We start from the raw sequence: 25127 nt of genomic DNA, 5'->3' as shown, positions 1-25127 counted from the left end.
TTTAGGATATGGGACAGAAATTCTTTGGATCATCAGTTGGCTTATTGAGTTTGGGAATGGTCACTATTAATGCTTCGAGCATTTCTTTGGGGAAGGATCCTGTTTCCCTGGCTGATAGGAAGGAGTGTAGCATATATTTGGAGAGCTGGTCGAAGAATACCTTTTATAATAGGAGTTAGATAGGCCCTCTGGACCTGGAGCTTTATGTGGAGGTAGTTTTTTAACAATGGCGTGAAGTTCTTCAATGGTCAGGGGGGGCATTGAGAGTTTGTAACTGGGCAGTAGTCAGCTGTGTAAGACCTAACCTGTCTAAGAAGGCATCAATGAGTTCCGGCTGTGGTGGCGTGGCTAGTTTACGAGGAGACAGATTGTAAAGGGAAGCATAGAATTTGCCAAATGCATCAGCTTTTTCCGCAGGAGATACTATTTTCTTCCCTGAGGAGGGGTCTAGAAGATAGGGAATCTTGGACTTAGCTGCTCTTTGTTTCAAGCGGTTAGCCAGCAAGCGACCTGCTTTGTTATCTTGAGAGTAGAAGGTAGCCTGTGTCTTTTTCAAGCGCAATTCATGCTTATAAAGGAGACAGGCAGACAGCTGTGATCTAAGTGATTTGAGGTTATCTGAGTGCAAAGAAGAAACAGAGGATTTATTAAAGGGGTTATCTCATCTTAGACAATGTTGGCATATCGATAGGATATGCCCCCATTGTCTGATAGGTGCGGGTCCCACTGCTGGGACCCGCACCTACAAGGAGAACGGAGCAGAGAAAGTGGAGGAGGGCGCACTGCGCATGCGCAGCCGCTCCCTGTTCATTTCTATGGAGCCGCCGAAAATAACCGAGCGCTGGCTCGGCTATTTCCGTCGGCCCCATAGAAATGAATGGGAGCGTTGGCCGCGCATGCGCGGTGCGCTCCCGTTCACTTCAATGGGAGAGGCGGGGAGCCGTGCCTGGTGGTGGACGGACCCTGGGAAACCCGGGGTCCTCCAGCCACAACTCTCCCCGGCTCCGTTCTCGTTGTAGGTGCGGGTCCTAGAGGTGGGACCCACACCTATCAGACAATGGGGGCATATCCTAGCGATATGCCCCCATTGTCTAAGATGGGATAACCCCTTCAAGGGTCTCAACTTTCCTAATCTCATTCAATAACCTGTCTATCTTCTCTCTACGTTCCCTTTGGAGTCTGCTACCTATTTTAATAAAAACGCCTCTAATATACACCTTGTGGGCGCACCACAGGGTGGAGGGATTAGAGACAGAGCCGTCATTTATACAGCAGATTTGAGTTCTTGGGAAAGTTCAGGATGATCGATTTACATAAGTGTTATTTCGCCAGGGAGAATAGGGTTTAGTTAAGTGAGTTTCTTTAAGCATCAGAGTGATCGGGGTGTGGTCTGACCATGTGATCGTATGAATGGACGACGAACTCGTGTTAGCAATCACTGACCTGCTGGTCAGAAACATGTCTATTCTAGAATAGGATTGGCCTGCCTCCGAGAAGAAAGAGTAGTCTCTTTCAGACCCATGCTGAATTCTCCAAATATCATACAGGTCTTCTTGCAGGAATAGAGAATTAATAGCTCCAGGAACATCTCTGGAGGGGGTCGTGGTGTCCACACTTGGGTCTAAGATGAAATTGAAATCCCCACCCCAGATCACATGGCCAGACCTCAGCCCACACACCCTCGAAGCCAGGCGGCGGAGAAAGGATACCTGATGCCTGTTAGGGGCATATAGAAAAACCAAAGTATAGTCCACATTATTAATAGAGCATATTAAGATGACATATCTACCGCCAGGGTCCAGAATCGAGGATTTCAAGGAAAAGGCCACTGAATTACTTATGGCCACTAGAATTCCTCTCTGCTTCTCTAGATAATGGGATTGATAAATGTGTGGGAACCTAGGATGATGGATCCTGTGACCATCAGATTGGAGCAGATGAGTTTCTGTGGCACAGAAAATGTCACACTTCAGTTTGCGAATTTCCTTCCACAACATAGATTTCTTAAAGGGGCTGTTCAGCCCTTTAACATTCAAAGCAGCAATTTTGAGAACCATGTTGAAGGAGGGAAAGGCGGATCTGCAAAATGAATCCTACATATAGTGAAAAAGTGAGTTAGGGCCCCAATACATATGATCCCTGATTCTGGTCCCCGCGGTTTGTTGTCTATTGGTACTTGAGGAGGACAAAGAAAGAAAATGTTAAGGCAACAAAAAACATGACATAAAAATAAGAAAAAAGGATAACACTATAACCATGGAAAGACACCTGATAGCCATTAGGCACTATGGTGTGGGCTTGTGAGGCGGTTTCTACCCGACTAACCGGCACCAAGCCCAAACAATGTAAGATAACCTTTAACCCCTTAAGGACACAGGGCGTACAGGTACGCCCTTGTGCCCTGGTACTTAAAGGGTTTCTACCACTTCGGTGTCACATATTTAGCTGTCAGACACTAGCGATCCGCTAGTGTCTGCTCTGCCCAACCATCCTAATATAATTGCTTTTGGGGCAGCCGTTTTGCTAAAAAAAGAACTTTTATTAATATGCTAATGAGCCTCTAGGTGCTATGGGGGCGTCATTAGCACCTAGAGGCTCCGTCTACCTTCAGAAACTGCCGCCGCCCAGCGCGGCCCTCCAGCCCGCCCATCTCCTCCTGAATGCGATCCTCCTTGTGAGCGTATGTATTCTGCGCATGCGCAGTGAATGTCTGACCGCTTCCTTGCTCAGACATCTCCGCCTGCGCGATGACGCCATAGTGCTCCGAGGAACAGGCGCAGTGGAGATGTCTGAGCAGGGAAGCTGTCAGACATTCACTGCGCATGCACCGAATACAGGCGCTCACAAGGAGGATCGCATTCAGGAGGAGATGGGCGGGCTGGAGGGCCGCGCTGGGCGGCGGCAGTTTCTGAAGGTAGACGGAGCCTCTAGGTGCTAATGACGCCCCCATAGCACCTAGAGGCTCATTAGCATATTAATAAAAGTTCTTTTTTTAGCAAAACGGCTGCCCCAAAAGCAATTATATTAGGATGGTTGGGCAGAGCAGACACTAGCGGATCGCTAGTCTCTGACAGCTAAATATGTGACACCGAAGTGGTAGAAACCCTTTAAGGACACAGGGCGTACATGTACGCCCTGTGTATTTTCAATCACCGCCGCGGGCCAAATCATTGAGCAGGCACTTGGGGCAAATGCGTCGGGGGGTCCGGTGACCCTCCCATGTATGCGATCGCAGAAAACCGCAGGTCAATTCAGACCTGCGGTTTTCTGCGTTTCCGGGTTATTCGGGTCTCTGAAGACCCGATAACCCAGAACAGGATGGTGATGGTGGTGTGATTTCACTCCACCAATCACCATCCAGCGATCCTGAGTGGTGATGGTGACATCACCACTCAGAATCGCTTTCTGATTGGTCTGTGGGCGGTCCGGCGGCAGATTCAAAAGAGGCAGGCGCTCCTCTCCTCCTCCTTTTGTGTTCCGGAGCCGGAGGAGAGAGGAGCTGCCTGCACGTGTCTGCTGCCACCACTGCACCGCTGCCTGCACCCGATCTGTGCCCCCAGGACCCGATCTCTGCCACCAGCACCCCCCCCCCATCAGGTACATAGGGACAGCTAGGGAAAGTTTGGGTTAGGCAGGGAAAAAAGGGAAAGGTCGTTTTTTTTTACTTTTATTGCATCACCCCAGTTAAGGTGCCTGGGGCCCACAGCACAGCTGTGTGACCCTAGACCCCCAGGGGTGCTGCCACTTGCCCCCCCACCTTTTTTTTTTGTGTACGCTGACTGGGGCCGGCACTTAGCGTCCGGCCACTGTTAGCGCATCGCACACCCCACCGCTGATCAACTTCGGACGGTTGATCAGCGGTTTAGATTTTTTTTCCCCAAATTTTTTGCCCTTTTTTTTAGTTATTTATTTATTTATTTTTTTCTGTTAGTTTTAGGGTGAGTTCGTGAACACCCGTGCCCCCACACACACGCACACCAAATAAAGATTTACACACACGCACATACACACGCAGACACACACTCCCCTATGGCCCGCCGGACGTTCTCGGCCGAGGAGGCATACGCCCAGCTTGCCTCCGACTCCGAGAGTCCCAGTGAGGATGAGGATGACCCCACATTCCTGTTGTCATCCGCATCCTCCTCATCATCTAGCGATGATGATGAGCCCCCAAGGCGGCGGAGATGCCGCCAGGCGGAGCAAGGGGACCGCCATGTTAGGGACCCTGTGGCCCACACTAGTACGAGCAGCTCTGGGGCTCGTACTGGTTTCCCAGCCCACCAGTTAAATCCACCGGAGCACCCTGCCGGTGAACTAGTCTGGTGTAGCCCAGAGCGATACGAGCCCGTGATTCCTGATTTTGTAGGCCAATCAGGAATCCAGATTTCCACAGTGGGCTTCACTGAATATGACTTTCTTTGTCATTTTTTCAGTGACCCACTGGTAAATCTGATGGTGGAGCAGACGAATCTGTACGCCCAACAGTTCGTCGCTCAACACCCGGGCTCCTTTTTGGCCAGGCCCGGTGGCTGGACGCCGGTCAGTGCAGCCGAAATGAGGACATTTTGGGGCCTCGTGCTGCATATGGGCCTGGTCAAGAAACCCAGTGCCAGGCTGTACTGGAGTGGGGACGTCCTATACCAGACCCCACTTTACAGTACAGCCATGACACGCTCCCGGTTTGAGGCCATCCGGAAATGTCTGCATTATTCCGATAATGCAGCATGTCCCCCCCCCCCCTCATTTTCCGCCAGTATGTGCCTTCCAAGCGGGCGAGGTATGGCGTGAAGCTATACAAAATTTGTGAGAGTACCTCAGGGTACACTTAGAAATTTCGTGTGTACGAGGGGCGAGATTCCCGAATTCAACCCCCAGAATGTCCCCCCACTCTGGGTGTTACCGGGAAACTTGTGTGGGACCTTATGTACCCACTGCTGGATAAGGGTTACAACCTGTACATGGATAACTTTTATACCAGTATCCCCTTGTTCCAGTCCTTTGCCGCCAGATCCACGTCCGCTTGTGGGACCGCGCGGAAAAATCAACGCGGCCTCCCTGCCCACCCCCTCCAGGTACCTATTCCCAGGGGTGAGACCCGTGCCCTTACCACTGGAAACCTGTTGCTGGTCAGGTATAAGGACAAGAGGGATGTCCTTATGCTGTCCACAATTCATGGTAACGGCATCACCCCTGTCCCTGTGCAAGGTACCGCGGCAACGGTCCTCAAGCCCGATTGTATCGTCGCCTACAATCGGTATATGGGAGGAGTTGATCTCTCGGATCAAGTCCTCAAGCCATATAACGCCATGCGCAAAACCCGGGCATGGTACAAAAAAGTTGCGGTCTACTTGGTGCAGGTTGCCATGTACAACTCTTTTGTACTATCCCGAAGCGCTGGCAGCACAGGGACATTCCTCCAGTTCTATGAGGCAGTCCTCAAGGCCCTGATCTTTTCGGACCGGGAAAGAGCAGGCCGGAGTACCTCGGGAACTGTAGGCGCCCGGATCGTCCCTGGCCAACACTTTCCAGGTGTGGTCCCCCATACTGGAAAGAAGGGACGAACCCCAAAAAAGTGCAGAGTGTGTCGCAGGAGGGGGATACGGAAGGACACCACTACTCAGTGCGACACATGCCCCCATCATCCGGGCCTCTGCATTGACGGTTGCTTCAGGGAGTATCACACTTCCATGGAGTACTAAATTTATATCCCAATTTAGCACTGACATCGGATTAAATAAAAACTGGTTCTCAGACTTGAGACACCCAAAAAAACTTAAATAATTTATTAAAAGTAGACATATTAGGTATTGCCGCGTCGGTAATAATCTCCTCTATAAAAATGCCCCATGACCTAACCCCCCAGATTAACACTGTCCAGAAAAAAAAAAAAAGGTGCAAAACAAGTGTTTTTTTTTGTCACCTTACATAATAAAAAGTTTAATAGCAAGCGATCAAAAAGTCATATAGCCCCCAAAATAGTGCCAATAAAACCGTCATCTCATCCCGCAAAAAATGAGCCCCCACATAAGATAATCGGATAAAATAAAAAAAATAGAAAATGACTCTTAGACTTTAGAGATACAAAAATCTTTTTTTAGGGTATCAAAAAGGATAATCTAGTCTAAAACCTAAATAATTGTAAAAAAGTAGACTTATTAGGTATCGCCGCGTCCGTAAGAATCTCCTCTATAAAAATACCCCATGACCCAACCCCCCAGATTAACACAGTCAAAAAAATAAATAAAAAATAGGTGCAAAAAAAAAAAGTTTTATAGCAAGCGATAACAGTCATATAGCCCCCAAAATAGTGCCAATAAAACCGTCCGCTCATCCCGCAAAAAATGAGCCCCCACATAAGATAATTGGATAAAAAAAATGACACTTTGGAGATACCCCAAAAAAAATTGTATCAAAAAAGATAATATAGTAAAAAACCTAAATAATTGTAAAAAAAAGGTAGACTTATTAGATATTGCCGCGTCCGTAAGAATCTCCTCTATAACAATATCCCATGGCCTAACTACCCAGATTAACACGGTTAAAAAAAAAATACGGTGCCAAAACCGCTATTTTTGGCACTTTTCCATTTCAGTCCGTTTTTTCCGGTAACAAAACAAGAGTTAACAACTAAACAAAAGTTAGTATTTATTACCCTGATACTGCAGTTTACAGAAATGCCACATTTGTGGTCGTAAACTGCTGTATCAGTGAAAGGGAGGCCGCAAAAGGAAAGGACCGACATGGTTTCTGGAAGGCCGATTTTGATGGCCTTTTTTATTGACACCATGCCCCTTTTGAAGCCCCCCTAGAGTAAAAACTCCCTAAAAGTGACCCCATCTAAGAAACTACACCCCTCAAGGTATTCAAAACTGATTATACAAACTTTATTAACCCTTTAGGTGTTCCTCAACAGTTAATGGCAAATGGAGATGAAATTTCAGAATTTCAATTTTTAGTAACCTTGCCTCACAAAAATGTAATATAGAGCAACCAAAAATCATATTTACCCTAAAAATACTCCCCAAAAAAATGTCACCTTATCCCGTAGTTTCCAAAATGGGGTCACTTTTAGGGAGTTTCAGGGGGGTTGAAACAGGACGCGGTGTAAATAAACCGGTCCATAAAAATCAGCCCTCCAAAAACCAAACGGCGCACCTTTCACTAAATTTTACTAGTGTCATGAAGTACAATATGTGACGAAAAAACTATGTCAGAACGGCCTGGATAAGTCAAAGCGTTTTAAAGTTATCAGCACTTTAAGTGACACTGGTCAGATTTGCAAAAAATGGCCTGGTCCTAAGGTGTAATAAGGCTGTGTCCTTAAGGGGTTAAACAAGTTGGCAGGTCACCAGTCAGCAATGTGGCTTACGCCTGGATGAGACTGTCTGCCAGTCCATTACGATAGTTTCTGGGCCTTTTGATTGAAGTTCAGGAAGTTCTTTCATAGAGATGTTCCAATCCGCCAGGAGCTTCTGTCCTGAATCCAGGGAATGCACTGCATGTAGCGTACCCTGATGCTGGATTAAAACCTTGGTGGGAAAACCCCAACGATACGGTATGTTATGGCCCCCTTCAATGCCGCCTTACGGGACCAAGGTGGTTCTTTGTTGAAGAGTAGGGGCGGACAAGTCGGCGAAGATTTTAACCCCTTCGTGCGGAGCTGGCAGGGAGCCCTTCTTCCTGGAGGCCCTGATAAGCAGTTCTTTAATATGGAAGAAGTGGACCCGAGCTAAGACGTCCCTGGGAACAGAATCCGGAAGGTGTTTCGGCCGGGCCACTCTGTGGGCCCTGTCTAGAGTGAGATCTTTGTCGCCTACATTTGGCAGAAGGGATCTCATAAGGTCAAGAATATAGGCTTCCAGTTCCTTTTGGCGGTATATCCTCTGGTATGCCCCGAAGTTTAATGTTATTGCGGCGAGACCTGTCTTGCGGCGAGAAACATGTTCCGCGGAATCCGAGGAGCGCGTGGAAGCCGGCGAGCCCGCGCCATCTTGATCCCTTTAGCCTTTCCACGAAGAAGTCCAATTTTCCTTGTTTCTTGACGGATCTTTTCCCTCTCGTCATCATGGGTGTAAGGAGGGAGACCTATGCTCCAGTTATAGGCGGCTGTGACGGGTGTCAACTCGTTGTAGCTATCTAGTCTCTTTGTAGGGCTTGGGAGCTCACAGCTCAAGCGGCCATCTCTCTCGGCTGGCAAACCATGCCCCCCACCCAATTTTTATTTTATTTTTATAAAATGTGATGAAAAAAGTCACACACTCCAAAATGGTATCAATAAAAACAACACATTGCCCCTCAAAAATATTAGCCCCCACACACCTCAGTAGATAGAACTATACAAAAGTTATGGGGTGATGTATAAATAATATATATTTTTTTTCAAAGTAGAAATTTATTTTTACACTATTTAAACATAAAAACGGACCATATTGTAATTCTATGACAGAATGCCTTTAGAGGCATTCCGTTATTCATTCCGTCATAATAGAAGTCTATGGGCTGCAAAACGGATCCGTTCCGTTTCCGTTATGCAGGGGTGGACTCCCCTGCATAACGGAACAGATCCGTTTTGCAGCCCATAGACTTCTATTATGACGGAATAAATAACGGAATGCCTCTAAAGGCATTCCATCATAGAATTGCGTTATGGATTCCGTTACCACGGACCATAACGCAATTCACCTTTTACCAGTGAACGAATTTCCTAACCTGAAATTCGCTCATCTCTAGTACTGACCAAACAGAACACCGTGGGAACAAAACCCGTAAAACGGTGGAGGAATTTATTTATTTTTGTTTAGTTTTTTCTTCAATTCCACCCTATTTGGAATTTTGTTTTTTACCGCCTTCCACTACATTGTATGCATTAATTATGGTGTCCCGTAAAAAAAAAAATAAACCCTCATACAGCTATGTGAACAGAAATATAAAAAATGTATGTCTCAAGGAAGATGGGGAAGAAAAATAAAAACAAAAAAACCTCCAGTATCCTAAGGGGTAAACCGTGGATAGTCTGCAGCTTGGCATTATTTATTCAGAGTTTCACTTGCGCTAGTCTTTAATAATAATAATAATAATAATATGTTTCCTTATGATCTTTTACCACTAGTTTCTGATGAGCCATCACAAAGTTACACTCAGGAAAGAGACCCAGACATCATGTCAGAAGCCCGAGTGGATATAAAGAAGCTTCTACAGTTTCTTGCAGGACAACAAGTAAATCCAAATAAAGCCATATGCAGTAAGTCATATAAGTGTTTTCAAGATTATGTGATATGTAGATTGTATAGGGTCATTTAGAGAGAAATAGAAAGTGTTGCCAATAAACCAGTCCTAAATCCGGACCACACTCCAGCATTCACGACTGGACGGAGAAAATGGAGCTGTGTCTCCCAGTCTAGCGGAGCGGGTGTGCTCTGTCCTCGCTACACGTTACCCTGTGGTGTGTGTGTGTGTGTGTGTGTGTGTGTGTGTAGTGTGACATGCAGGTAAACCAGTCTATTCTCCAATAACTGAATGGGAACTCTGTAGAGTTTATCGGATCTAGAAAACAATAGAGCAGGGGTAGGCAACCTCCGGCACTCCAGCTGTTGTGAAACTACAACTCCCAGCATGCATAATTGCTCTGCTCTTCTCAGAACTCAGAAATGAATGGAGCATGATGGGAGTTGTAGTTTCACAACATCTGGAGTGCCGGAGGTTGCTGATCCCTGCAATAGAGCATAAAACGTGGATTAACACGTAGATAAAGAGCACATTTTATAAAACGACTGAAGCATAAGATGCTAAGATGGATGAACATGTGAAAGCCAGTCTGTTGATTATAACTGGTTATTGCTGGAAGCAGCAGTCTGTAGCTGATATGAGCTGTGGTACAAGGCGAGTCCATATTCTGCCACATGGGAGGATGGAAGATGATGCCTTTTCTCACAGCTCAGTCAGTAAAATGAGGCTGCTTCTTCTCAGAATCCCTCTGTCCTACAATGGAGAGATGGGAACAGGCGAGTGTGTATGCACACAGAATTAGCTGTGAACAGCAATGATGCTGAAGGCATAACGGGTGCAATAACCTCAGCTAATGTTAGGCAGCTTTAGTTGGATGCATTTAGTTTCACTAGTTCTATTCTCTAGGAGGCTTATCTGATGCTAGCAGATGTAAGATATGCTATATTGCAGAAATGTTTCCCAGAAATTCAGATCTGTGTTGGCTGGACTACAATTCATGAACTACAATACTCTACATTCATAGTAGGTAGTCTCCCTAATGAGAGAGAGCACCCCCAAGGCCACCCATCTAACCAAGGAAATTTCCTCTTTAGACACTAAGTACTCTTGGCCTTTTGGAAGGAGAACTGGCTTGCATGTCTCATTTCTGATGGAGTATTACAGTACATGTGGGTCTCTCTCTCTTCTTCTAGGACTTCTATTTTTCTCTGTGTTTTGAGCGAACAAGAGCATCAGTTATCTTCCAATTTTCCCATTTCACCACCATGACGACAAGATAGATTGACCCCTGACCTCTATAGGGGCAGAAAAACAGGGAAAGATTGCCCGCACCCACTTCAGTGTTTTCCTGCCCCTATAGTGGCCAGGAGAGAGAGAGACCTCTCTACTGGTCAGGAAGTGAAGATGGTTTCACAGGATCGCGGTGTCAGAGTAGGCTCATCGGGGGCTGTGATCTCCCTTGGGTTAGAAAATTCCATGTCACGTCTCCCCTGCTCGCCTGGCGTTAACTTGCCAAAGCTGAGCAGGGGAAGAATGCAGGCCTCACATCTGTGGATCAGATGCCTGCGTCCTGAAGCTACCCGCGCTTGCGCACCTTCCTTTTTCCTGGTGGAATAAGCAGGTGCAGGCCAGAGATCCCACGTGGTGTCTGTGTCTGACGTCACTTACGGTGGCGCAATGATGCGATGGGCATCCCGGAAGTATGAATCACAGGAGATATCACAAGTATAAAACAGCGGGGGGGAGTCATGGAGGATCCACAACCATGTCGGCCCCTGAGCAACCTAGAAAGTTTGGTGCTCCAGTGATCGCAAGTCCCCTATGGGGAACCCTACCTTATGCAGCATTTTGTTTTATACCTGGGGATTATGGATACAGGGGAATGTATATATACTTACACTGGGTCCCAAAGAGGGTTGTGTTGATTGTTCCTCTCTTGTCAATAGGTTTTTAATGAGGCCCAAAAAATAGCTGTAAATGCATTTCTTGCTTTTAAGAAGCTTCCTGAACCATATACTAAACAAATTATGCCAATAATGCATTTCATGTATTGTGAGAGAGGAGCAACCATCTATGATGGAGGAATGAAAAACTATAATCCGTTATGAAGTCTTCTAGGGTTGTTGCAATACAAAATTTTTGATTCGATTTCGTTACCATTAAAAAAGTATTGAGATACTCGATAGCACGCGAAAAAAAATAAAACACAAAAAAAACTGCGTGCATTCCCCATTTTATGGAACATCCAGCCCATAATCGAACAGTCCGATCCCATTTTTGGGGGAGACAAGGTGACCAAAAATGGCGAATCCCACATATTTTTCTTTTTTCTGTTACTGCGTTCACCGCATAGGAGATTATTTTTATATTTTAATAGTTCACACTTTTTGTGGCGTGGCGATATGTAATATGCCATGTTCTCTGATACTAGGCTGTGCAGTAGCGCAGCCTAGTATTAGTAAATGTCAAATCCTGGTATCGAATCGATACCGGTACAAAAGTATTGATAATTCGATACCCGCAACAACCCTAAAGTCTTCCCTGGCCTCGCTTAAAGAATCCAGTCCCGGTCTACTTCCCCCTAAAAGGCATAAAATGGCGGTCCTTTCCTCCTCTGATTCTGATTATATAATGGAGGACGCAGGGCCATCTAGGCAATGGGAGGATGACAATTCCCTTTTCGGAAGGGGAGATTTTGGAGGACGCTAAAAAGTTCTATTTTTCATCTGAGGACATGAGGGATCTACTTAAAGCAGTTAGAGCCATTATGGGAATTGAGGAGGTCCAGAAACCGCATTCCATGCAGGAAGGAAGAAATGTTTGGGGACCTAAGAACCAAGCGGTCAAAAGTGTTCCCCTTAAATGAAAATATTAAAGAGATGATCCTAGACGAGTGGTCCGATCCTGAAAAACGTATGGGCATATCAAAGGAATTCAAAAATGGGCTCCTGTTTGATCCCGCCGAATCTCAATTGTTTGATAACATACCTAAAATAGATGTGCAGGTAGTGAAGGTAAAGAAAAGAAAAAACTCTCATCCCTTTGAAGAGTCCTTCCAGTTGCGAGACCCAATGGAGAAGAAAGCACAGAGTCTCCTACATAAATCTTGGGAAGCTGCCATGTACAGTGTTAAAACCAACATAGCTGTGACGTCTGTTGCGAGATCAATGTACCTATGGCTCAATAAACTTGAGGATCACTTCAAAAACAAGACACAGAAGGAGAAAATAATAAATTCATTACCCCTCCTCAGCCACTGCCTTCCTAGCTGACGCTTCAGCGGAGATGGTTTGTTTCTCTGCTAAAGATGCAGCACTCTCAAATACAGCTAGGAGAGCTTTATGGCTGAAATCCTGGTCTGGTGACAAGGCCTCAAAAATTAAGCTCTGTTCCATCGCTTTTTCGGGAGAGTATGTCTTTGGTCCGGTTTTGGACAAAATCCTATAGAGGGAAAGGCAAATCAGGGTGGTGGAGCTACCAAAAAGGCGGTCAAGGTAGAGGGTTCCTCCTTAATCCCCAGCATATATTAAGCAATGACGCCAGGATTGGGGGAAGACTGAGGGGGTTATCTTCCCAGTGGAGGGAAGTTACATGAGACCCCTGGATTTTAGACATGGTGGAGAATGGGTACAAGATAGTTCTCCACTCTTCCCCCAACAAATACGTTCACATCCCCACTGTCAAAAAGCCTGAGGGAAAGACTCTGGAAGGGCATCCTAGAGATGTTAAATCTGGGGGCAATTGCCAGAGTTTCCCCATCTCAAGAAAAAGAGGGATTCTACTCGACTCTCATTCTAGTGGCCAAGCCAGACGGGTCATCCAGAACGATACTAAATCTAAAGGGTCTAAACAAAAACATCCTATACAAGAACTTCAAGATGGAGGCTCTGGCGTCCACAATCCCGTTAATAAAGCAAAATGCACTAATGTGCACTATCGATCTAAAGGACGCATATTACCACGTACCGATTCGAGAACAGTGTCAGAAATTCTTAAGATTCGCACTAAGAGACCGAACAGGGGAAATATGTCATTTCTAGTTTACTACCCTCACATTTGGCATTTCTTCCGCCCCCAGTGTCTAATAATAATTCCTTATTTAGACAACTTTCTGATAATGGGATATTTAAAAAAACAGAGTGCGACCTAAGGTCCTTCCTAGCTTCACTGAAAAATCTGGGATGGATAATAAAAAATCTTGTCTTCTTCCTCAAACAAGCATAAAATTCTTGAGAATCCTCCTGGACTCAAACACAGTCCTCGTTCCTTCCAAAAGAAAAAAGCGGTGGCTTACGTGGGAAGGTGAAACAATTCCAAAAAAGAAGTTAATGTTCTATGAGGGAGGCAATGAGCCTATTGGGTGTATTAACATCATGCATAACGTCAGTCCTTTGGTCCCAGATCTACTTCAGAGCTCTTCAGCTATGGCTACTGAGGTGCTGGGACAGAAGACAAGTGTCCTTGGACCAGAAGGTCCCGATCCCACAGCATGTAAAGTTGTTGCTCACATGGTGGACCAGATCTGCAAATCTAGGGAAAGGAGTGGATTGGTGGAAAATCCAGATTCAGATTCAGAAAAATGCCAGCAAAACAGGCTGGGGAGCAAATGTAGAGAGAAATTTCTGTCAAGGTCTTTGGCCGGGAGCCATGTCAGATCTCTCGTCAAATTGCAAAGAATTAAGGGCGGTATGGGAGTCGCTAAAAGCTGCATCGGACTTCACCACATAAAATACTTTCCCGACAATGTAACAGTGTCCTATTTGAGACACAAAGGGGGGACAAGATCAAAAGAACTAATGAGTCTGAGAAAAAATATTCTCTTGGGCCGAAGAGAATGTAAAATCTGTATCAGTGGTACACCTAAAAGTCGCCCAGAACCAAGTGGCGGATTTTTTGAGCCACAAAACTTTGGACCAGGGTGAATGGTTGCTAAATCCAGAAACATTCAGCCTGATACAAGAAAGATAGGGTTTTCCAGTCATAGATCAATTTGCCTTAAAGATAAACGGAAAAGTAAAAAAAAAATCTGCTCCCTGAATCCAAGAGACAACCCTTGGGCAATGCATTTCCTCCAGGGACATCCTGACTCAAGGTCCGTTAATCCATCCACGTCCACAGTTATTCAAACTGACTGCCTGGATCCTGAGTCGAAAATCTTAAGTCTACGGTTTTCAGAAAAAGTAATCTCCATACTCAAGGCCTGTAGGAAAATAGTCATATCTGCAATTTATTAAAACATTTTGAAAAAGTTCTTCTCCTGGTTGATTCAGATATGCTTGTCCCCATCCGTTCCAAATATACAGAGGATCCTGGACTTTCTTCAACAAGGGTTAGATTTAGGTCTCCGGCCTTCGACACTGAAGGTGCAGATTGCTGCTTTAAGTGTCTTTTTTTTTTTTTTTTTTTTTTTTTTTTTTTTTTTACTCAGATTTAGCTGAGCACAGATGGATCAAAAGGTTCTTCAGAGCAGCTTGCCAATTGAGACCCTTCGTCAGACCTAGAATCATAACTAGGGGTGGGTGATATGTCCATAAAATCTATATTGCGATATAATTTTAAGCATGTGCGATATATATCGCAATATATTGTTTTCTATATTTGGGGGAGGGGTTCAACTTTTTTTTTTTACTTTTTATTTAATAACTATTAGCCCCCTTAAGGGCTAGAACCCTTGTCATATTCACCCTAATAGAGCTCTATTAGGGTGAATAGGACTTTACACTCTCCCTGCTGCCATGTGCGTTGTGCACACAGCAGCAGGGAGCTGACTATGGCAGCCAGCCTCTGATCCGCCCCCCCAGCCTCTCCCTCTTATCAGCCCCCTCTGGTAACTCAAACCCCCCCTCCCTCCCCAGTGCGGCCCGCCCCCCCAGTATTGATCATTGGTTGCAGGGGCCTCTTCCCCCCCCCCCCCCCCCTCACATTATTGGTGGCAGCAGCAGTTCCGATCGGAGTCCCAGCAGTGTAATGCTGGGGCTCCGATCGGTTACCATGGCAGCCAGGAGTCAGGCTGACATGATATATCAGTGAGCAGCATTATACTCACGTGCGCCGTGGCCGCCGGGAGCTCCTTCTTCTGTCTGCTCACTGACATATCATGGCAGCCAGGACTTCAGTAGCGTGACTCCTGGCTGCCATGGTAACCGATGGGAGCCCCAGCATTACACTGCTGGGACTCCGATCGGAACTGCTGCTGCCACCAATAATGTGGGGGGGGGGGAAGGGCCCCTGCCACCAATGATCAATACTGGGGGGCGGGCGCACTGCTGCTGCCACCAATGATGTGGGTGGGGGAAGAGGCCCCTGCCACCAATGATCAATACTGGGGGGCGGGGCGCACTGCTGGGACTCCAATCGGAAATGCCGCTCCGTGATATCGCGGTCCGGCGATATAGGCAATATGCACAAAATCCATATCGTGGCACAAATTTATATCTCCTATACCGCCCACCCCTAATTCCAACCTGTGATTTAAACATAGTCTTGCAGGGTCTAACTAAGACCCCCTTTGAGCATTTGGAGGGTGCGTCTATTAAGATGCTCTCACTCAAGACAGCTTTCCTTATTGCAGTTACGTTGGCAAGGAGAGTAGGGAAGATTCAGGCCCTCTCTCAGACATCCACATTTAACCATTCTGGATGACAGGGTAATATTTAAACCAGATCCAGGGTTCCTCCTAAATGTAGTTTCTGACTTCCATAGAAACCAGGAAATAGTGCTGCCCTCCTTCTGTAATAACATGTAAAACTTAAAGGAGGAGGGATTTAATTCCTTAGATGTCAGACATGTACTAAGATATCTTGAAGTGTCTAAGTATTTTAGGAAAGTTAACAACCTGTTAGTCCATTTTGGAGGGAAAAATAAAGGGAAGGCTGCCTCTAGGACTTCCATTGCTAGGTGGATAAAGCAAACAATTTATGATTGTTACCAGGTTCAGAATCTTCCATGCCCGGTTAGAGTCAAGGCGCATTCCACCAAGGCAGTTTCTTCTTCCTATGCAGAAAAAGTGGGTGCATCCTTGGAACAGATATTCAAAGCTGCGACCTGGTACAATGTGCATACCTTCATTAAGCATTATAGGCTTGACTTGTCAGGATTTTCTGATTTATCCTTTTTGATAGGAAGGTACTTTAAAGCCTGAATTAGACTTACCGGTAATTCCTTTTCCATGAATCCACCATGACTGCATGAAATTCCAACCCCCCAAAAAAGATGTGTTCTTAATTGCATTAGTATGAAGAAATACTATATATATAAAAATAATAATAATAATTGGAGGAGCGTCACTAAGTGTTGTGCTTATATTAAGTTAGTATAAATAAATACTATTGGTGCATGGGTACTATAGTAATCTGTTAAACACTGAAGTGGGTGGGGGGCGGGGGCAATTTAATCTTTCTCTGTTTTCCTGCCCCTATAGAGGTCAGGGGTCAATCTCCTATCTTGCCGTCATGGTGGATTCATGGAAAAGGATTTTCATGGCCTTTAGCGCATACTTGATTCGGGTAGCATCAATTTGGACCTGAATAAAAAAAAAAAAAATGGTGGATAGGAGACAAAAAACGAATGTCGGGAAATTTGCTCATCTTCACTCTCCAGCCCACTTGCAAACTCTGATACAGCCATCATTAGTACAAAGGCAGAGACTGCGTTCATCTGCCATTGATGGCCACATCAGAGTTCGCAGGTGGGCTAGAGAGGTCACACTGCCATCATGCATAGTGCAGAGACATGCAGGACCAACTCCAGAGCCACAATTTCTGTTCCTATCTGGTATTCATGGAGGGTACATTGGCCAGCCTTTGGAATGTCCAGGACATTAGGGAACCAGTCCTACTGCCTTTTTTGACCCAGTTCGGAGATTTGGTATTCATTCATCAGGATAACACCCTCCCATACACAGCCCGCGTTACAAAACATGCTCTTCAGTGTATTCAGCAGCTCCCGTAGGCGAGAATACCTGAGACTGGATAATGCGACATATCTCGTGCACAGCAGCCAACAACTGCTTTGGCTGAACTACTGGTCCAATTTAAAAGAATTTGGCATTACACACCACTAGAGGATATCCAGCATCTGTATGACTGGCAGGTACGTGGCAGCCTGTATTGCAGCAAGGGGAGATGCACATCAACAACGTGTCCCTGGCAAAATGCTGGACAAGGTTGGCTCATTGGTTGGAGAGAGATTCCAGGTAATAAACACACTATACTACAGAGTATCCAGTCTCTACCAAACTAAATACCGAGAATAAAAATGCACTGGCACTCAAGTAACCCACAGCGGAATTATATAATAATTTATTAAAAAGACCAAATCCTACTTCTAAATAGTATGGTCCTGGTCTGGTAAACAGAGTAATACATATTAATACATATATTCTGATGCGTTTGTGTCCAATATAAAGTCATTGGTGAGTTAATGTTGTTATATTGATCAGGTCTCTATTTGATGACTTGACACAGTAGCAGATTCCAGCTGGTGTGTCCCACTTACAAACATGAAGAGTATAAATGTATTGTGCGGCACATTAAAGGGAACCTGTCATCAACTTTATGCTGATCTTAGTGAGGGCAGCATAAAATAGTGACAGATGCTCTGATTTCAGCGGTGTGTCACTCATGAGCTAAAAGGTAAGTGGTTGCTGAGAACCAGCATCACAATCATTGCAGCACAGGCATTGAAAAGAGTCAAATATACTTGAGAAGAGTCATGGTTATTCATAATCTCCTGCACGCTCAACCATCTGCTAATGATTGGCAGTTCTCTCATAGAGAGACCTGGAGAAAACTAGGTGGAAGACTGTCAGTCATCAGCAGGTGGGCAAGGAGAGCAGGATTTTATGAAAAACAATGACTCTTCTCAGGTGGCTGGGACTCTCTTCCAGGCCCAGTCTGCAATGATTGTGATGTTAGTTTTTGGCAGCCACTTACTTTTAAATGACAGACAGACCGCTAAAATCAACTCACCTGTCTCTACTTTGTGCTGCTGTTAGTTGGTTCCCTTTAAACCTTAGTTCACACCTGATTAGTTTGCTGATAAGTAGCCATGAAAGCACCGCTGGTATAGAAGCTCCATCGGGAGAACCACAACAACCTGCGAATGAGAGCAGCATCGGAGGTTGTAGAAAGTAATGTGAGCTTGGTACTGTTTCAAACGTAGCAGAGAACTCCAGCTCACCAGGAAAGCAGTCATGCACAGACCTTGTCTCATTCCCAACCGATGAAATGACAAAAGAGTAGATCCAGCACAGATTTAAAATCCAAGAGTATCTTTGTTGAAGAACAATGAACTCACAGCAATACAAACAGGGAGACAGCACCTCGATACAACTTGACGCGTTTCAGACAAACTGCAGGTCCTTGATCATAACAAATGTGTCAAGTCATAACAGCAGTAACTCACCAATGAATTTATGTTGGACACAAACACATCAGGTGTGAATTAACCCCTTAAAGACCCATGACGTACCGGTACGTCATGTGTATTTACGATCACTGGTGGGCGGTGATCGGAACCCATCGGTAATCATTGAGCAGGCACCTTGGCTGAATGCGCAGGGGTGTCCCGTGACACCAATACAGAAGTATTGGAATGCATTGTAAGGAATTAGACCACCAAAAGTTCAAGTCCCAAAGTGGGACAAAAAATAAAGTGAAAAAAAGTTGAAAAAAAAAGTTTCCCCCCAAAAGAATTAAGTTTCAAGTAAAAATGAACAAAAACTTAATTTTCCCCAAATAAAGTAAAAACAATTCTTAAAAAAAAGTATACATATTGGGTATCGTCGCGTCTGTATCAAACAGCTCTATAAACATATCACATGACCTAACTCCTCAGATGAACACCGTAAAAAATAAACTGTGCTAAATAAAAAAAAAAATTTGGCACCTTACATCACTAAAAGTACAACAGCAAACGATCATTGGTACTATTTTGCCCACTAAAATAGTACCAATCTAACAGTCACCTCATCCCGCAAAAAATTAGCCCCTACTTGAGACAATTGCCAAATAAATAATAAAACTATGGCTCAGAATATAGACTCTAAAACATAATTTTTTTGTTTTAAAAAAGCTGTTATTGTGTAAAACTTACATAAAAAAAAAAAAAAAAAAAAGTATACATATTAGGTATCGCCACGTTCGTATCGACCGGCTCTATAAAAACATCACATGACCTAACCCCTCAGATGAACACCATAAAAAATAAAAACTGTGCTAAATAAACCATTTTTTGTCACCTTACATCACAAAAAGTGTAATAGCAAGCGATCAAAAAGTCATCTCATCTCGCAAAAATCATACATCGCCAAAAAACTGAAAAAATTATGGCTCTCAGACTATGGAAATACTAAAACATGATTTATTTATTTTTGCTTCAAAAATGATATTATAGTGTAAAACTTACATAAATAAAAAAAATAAGTATACATATTAGGTATCGCTGCATCCGTGACAACCTGGTCTATAAAAAATAAAAACGGTGCCAAAACAGCTATTTCTTGTTATCTTGCCTCCAAAAAAGTGTAATATAGAGCAACCAAAAATCATATGTACCCTAAACTAGTACCAACAATACTGCCACCCTATCCCGTAGTTTCTAAAATGGGGTCACTTTTTTGGAGTTTCTACTCTAGGGGTGCATCAGGGGGCTTCAAATGGGACATGGTGTAAAAAAAAAAAAATCAGTCCAGCAAAATCTGCATTCCAAAAACCGTATGGCATTCCTTTCCTTCTGCGCCCTGCCGTGTGCCCGTACAGCAGTTTACGACCACATATTGGGTGTTTCTGTAAACTACAGAATCAGGGCCATAAATATTGAGTTTTGTTTGGCTGTTAACCCTTGCTTTGTTACTCGGAAAAATGGATTAAAATGGAAAATTTGCCCAAAAATTTTTAATTCTGACATTTCATCTCCATTTGCCAATAACTCTTGTGGAACACCTGTAAAATCAGTTTTGAATACCTTGATGTAGTTTCTTAGATGGGGTCATTTTTGGGTGGTTTCTATTATGTTAGCCTCGCAAAGGGACTTCAGACCTGAACTGGTCCCTAAAAATGTGGTTTTTGAAAATTTCTGAAAAATTTCAAGATTTGCTTCTAAACTTCTAAGCCTTGTAACGTCCCCAAAAAATAAAATATCATTCCCAAAATGATCAAACATGAAGTAGACATATGGGGAATGTAAATATTAACTATTTTTGGAGTTATTACTTATGTATTATAGAAGTAGAGAAATTGTAACTTGGAAATTTGCTATTGTTTACACATTTTTGGTAAATTAGGTATTTTTTTAATAAATAAAAATTATTATTTTTTACTTTGTTTTTTCGTCACTTCATGACACTGGAAAAAATCTCAGAACGGCCTGGATAAGTCAAAGCATTTTAAAGTTATCAGCACTTAAAATGACACTGGTCAGTTTTGCAAAAAGGTGAAATAGGGCTGATTCCTTAAGGGGTTAAGGGTCCCATGGCACACAATTTATGTATTAATTCGTCTTACCAGACTTGACCATACAAGGGGTTTCATGTTTTATTGTGGTTTTTATTTGAATAATATGGAGTGATTTGATCTTTTTTCAATAAATTATTATAGATTTAAGCTGCATGTTACTTGAGTACCAGTGCATTTTTATTCTTAGTATTAATGTGATCCTGCATTAATATATACCGTGCTGCATGAACCCAAAATAAAGGGTGTGTGATCACCAACCAAGACTAGCAGCTTTATTTTGACAATTTCAGCTCAATTGCGTTAATTTTTTAAGGTGCTCATTTTTCATTCTCCGGTAGTGTATTTTCCTTGCTTATTTTCACAGTTGAATAGAACAGAAATGGTCTGATTTTTTTTATTTTTTGTTTTGCAGATATTGTACACAAGCGGATGGTCCACTTTATGTTACTACATGATGATGCATCTTTGCAATATTTCATCCCTGCTATTTCTTAAATATATGCATTGTAATTTTTTCTGAACTTTTCACAATTCCATGTTTTCAAATGAACTTCTAAATAGTATATCATTTTCTCCTACCATCATCCATCGTTTTATATGATTTTCATTGTATTTTTGCTATTGTTATACTTTTTTGTTTTGTTTTTTGTACTCCCTTTATTTTCATAAAACAGAATAAATATAATACTAGATATGTGTTTTTAATAAACTAAGAGGTTAAAATGGTTCCATTTCTTCCTTAACATTTGTGGTTTTATGATCTACTGTATGTAAAGATGTCCATCTGCACTGGGACTGAAAAGCAGCCTTGGCACACAAACCATACCAGCCCACATACATCACAACGAACACCAACCTCAGTTTTCTGCAAAATTCTTCCCTAACCAAACAAATACCATGCAGCACTCAAATCCTCCCCAGCTGTGCCAGTACCACAGTGCAACACAACATACCTACCAGCAGTTCTAAACATGTTTTTTTTTTTTATTGCATGTTACTCTTTTTTGGCTCAAGATCATTTTTTTCAATTGGCCTTTATTAAAAATATTGAGCCATTTCTAGCTGTGTGACTGGTACTTTCAAGTTTTACTGGTCATCTAATAACACTTATCTCTAAACTAGGGAGTTCTGTCACCTGTTTTTCACCAATATAACCGAGAGCACTGCCCCATAGAAGATTGCAGACACATTCCAGACATACCTGTGTGCACTTTGTGTCTGTATTCCATGTCCAGGAAAAGCACTTTTATTCTGATGGAAAACAGCTCCTAAGTGCCCAGCTCTGCTTCTGCAAGTGCCTAAAGCAAACAGACTGAAGATGGTAGGGCTGCTTTAGCTGCTCATTTCTTGGGAGTGGTACCAGCCTGACGTTCTTTGAAAGCTAGCATTCCAACCTTTCAAACGATACCAGACCCATAGTATTATATCCACTATATGAGAAGATATAGCCGTTAGAAATCGAGTCAGGAGTGAAAGCTGTTTTTACTTTCACTTTCAGCTGGGCGCTTGGGAGCTGTTTTTCAGCAGAATAAGAATAAAAGCTTTATTCACACATCAGTGTTCGGTCAGTGATTTAACACAGAACAGGTGCAGATCTCTCCGTTATACCTTATGTATGTGGAGGTTCCAATCCTGGTTTTGGCTCACAATCACTGATGGAAAAATACTGAAGTGTGAATGAGGCTTAAAAGTGCTTTTTCTGGACATGAAATACAGACACATAGTGCACACAGGTATGCTTGGAAAGCATATGCAATCTTCTAAGGGGCAGTGTTGTTAGCTATATTGGCGAAAATGAGGTGACTGATTCCCTTTAAGCCACATTCTTACCAGTAAGAAAGAACCAGTTATGAGTGTTTATAATGTCAGAGATAAGCATCCCATCTGCTCCTGGTCTGACGGAAAAGACCAAAGGGTGCTACTAGAGCATGTCAGCTCTGTACAGAGAAAGTGAGCCATATTTTTAATAAAGACCAATTTAAAAAATATTTTATCTCAAAATGAGTACAATACAATATTAAACGGTGTACATAGTCTTTAAAGGAGTTTTCACATGTCAACATGTGTGGGTTTTTGCTAGGATATGCCACAAATGTTGGATAGGTGTAGGTTCCACCTCTGAAATCTGCTCCTATCTCAAGAATAGGGCCCCCAGAGTGAAGGGACAGTAGCTGCACTTGAGTGGTGTTTTGCTAATAAGAGCAAGAGTTTAGGTTTGGATACTCTTTACACAAAGACTAACTGAACTACTGTTACACTTCAAAGTAAGGCTACTTTCACACTCGCGTTTTGGGCGGATACGTCATGGATCTGCAAAAATGGATCCGTTATAATAATACAACCACATGCATCTGTCATTATCGGATCAGTTTGTATTGTCTGTAACATAGCCAAGATGGATCCGTCATGAACTCCATTGAAAGTCAATTGGAGACTGATCCGTTTTCTATTGTGTCAGAGAAAACGGATCCGTCCTGGTACACAATGTAAGTCAATTGGGACTGATCAGTTTTCTGACACAATAGTTTGGCTCAGTTTCGTCAAGCGGACAACAAAACGCTGCAGGCAGCGTTTTGGTGTCCGCCTACAGAGCGGAATGGAGACTGATCTGAGGCAAACTGATGCATTCTGAGCGGATCCTTTTCCATTCAGAATGCATTAGGGTAAAACTGATCTGTTTTGGACCGCTTGTGAGAGCCCATGATGGATTTTGCAAAGGGAAAGCCAAAACGCGAGTGTGAAAGTAGCCTAAGGTTTGTAATGTGATTTTATTAAATATAATATATACACATAGCAATATAATGTCCTTCTTTCCATAGCATCATCACGACGGCATACAAGGAGATTGACCCCTGACCTCTGTAGGGGCAGGAACAGAGAAAGGTTAAATACCCTCCTCTCACCACCAACACCAGTGTTTCCTGTCCCTACAGAGGACAGGGCAGAGAAAGGTCTCCCTGTATGCAGGGAGATGAAGCTGAGGAAACTTGAATCCCTTTTCTTATTTTTAAATTACCTTGAAGAAATCGCCGGCACCCTGCGGGGCTCTATCTCGTCCCGGTAAGCCTGTTCCCTTGGCGCAGACTCCCTCCTGGCCTACTGAGGCTGCAGCTGGGTTGCGCGCCGGCGCCTGGGGTGCATGTTTATGACGTCATGGCCGGCTTCCCGGAAGTGACGTGGACGGCGTTCAGCCTGGGGCCCGGCTTAAAGCCAAGGCCCGAACTCTAGTAGACGCTCCCAGGATCTGTCCCCCCTATTTGCGGAACCCTTACCTGCCAAGAAGAGGACGGTACCATGTCTGGGACAGAGCGGTCCCCTAGAGCTGAACCGACGCTGCCTCCAACCGTGAGAGAGGGGGGGGGGGGGGTAGAGTGAGGAGAGAGAGAGACAATTTATTTTCCCAGTTTTTACTGTGGGTTTTGTCTCTGCTGGGGGGAGCTCATCTCAGCCAGCGTGCCCCCCCCCCCATCTCTCTCGCTCTCTCTCTCTAGTTGGCCATGCCCTTATAGCTGCCTTCTCCTTTCTTTTAGGTATCTAAAGAAACCCAGAAAAAGATCAGGAAATCCCTCAAATGTATCTCCTGTAGTAGCAGACTTCCTGACAACCATCCCAAAAAATTGTGCAAGCATTGTATATCAAATATTGTACGGGATGAAGCACCCTCTCTAAAAGAGGAATTGAAATCTATGATTCAGGAAGAGATTCGTTCATCTTTGGCCCACCTGTCCACTAAACCCCCCGATTTGCCGCAACCTAAGAGAAAGCGGGTAATATCTCCGTCCCCTTCTGACCTAGAAGTTATTGCGGACGAGAGTGACCACTCCCTCAGGTCATGGGAGGAGGGGGAAAGAGTCTCTGATTCGGACTCAGTGGATAATGGTCGTATATATTACTTTTCTACTGAAGAGATGTCCGACCTATTGAAGGCAGTAAGGTCTACCATGGGTGTGGAGGAAGTACAACGTACCCATTCTGTACAAGAAGAATTGTTTTCGGGGCTTGAGAGTTAAAAAATCTCGTGTATTTCCCATTAATGAGAGTATTAGAGATATGGTCCTTGATGAGTGGGCAGACCCAGAAAGACGAATAGGAGTCTCGGCTTCGTTCAAAAATAGATTGGTATTTGATCCTGAGGAGTCTAACATTTTCAATGAGATCCCCAAAATAGATGTACAAGTCGCTAAAGTGAACATCCCTTCCATTCGAGGATGCCTCCCAACTTAAGGATTCGATGGATCGTAAAGCGGACAGTCTTCTCAGGAAATCCTGGGAGACTCCATGTTTAATATTAAAACCAATATTGCGGCTACCTCAGTCGCCAGATCCATGTATCTTTGGTTGGGAGAATTAGAAACTCATATAAAAGATAAAACATCTAGGGAGGAAATTCTCAATTCTCTCCCTCTCTTAAAATCCGCCACGGCCTTCCTGGCGGATGCCTCAGCC

At 44.0% G+C, this 25127-nt stretch overlaps 1 protein-coding gene across 2 annotated transcripts in view; it reads left to right on the top strand.

The window, feature by feature from the left end:
• Positions 1-21408, top strand: part of HUS1 (HUS1 checkpoint clamp component) — a 48037-nt gene extending 26629 nt beyond the window's left edge. For both annotated transcript variants that reach the window (XM_044293278.1, XM_044293277.1), the window contains 2 exons: positions 9110-9241; positions 21094-21408. In XM_044293278.1, the coding sequence (XP_044149213.1) occupies positions 9110-9241; positions 21094-21176 (215 nt within the window). In that variant the 3' untranslated portion in view covers positions 21177-21408. The remainder of the gene's footprint in view (positions 1-9109; positions 9242-21093) is intronic.
• Positions 21409-25127: the final 3719 nt, after the last annotated feature.

The sequence above is a fragment of the Bufo gargarizans genome, chromosome 5 (genome assembly GCF_014858855.1).
Source record: "Bufo gargarizans isolate SCDJY-AF-19 chromosome 5, ASM1485885v1, whole genome shotgun sequence".
Taxonomy (NCBI): domain Eukaryota; kingdom Metazoa; phylum Chordata; class Amphibia; order Anura; family Bufonidae; genus Bufo; species Bufo gargarizans.
This window is presented reverse-complemented; position numbering and strand designations above follow the sequence as displayed.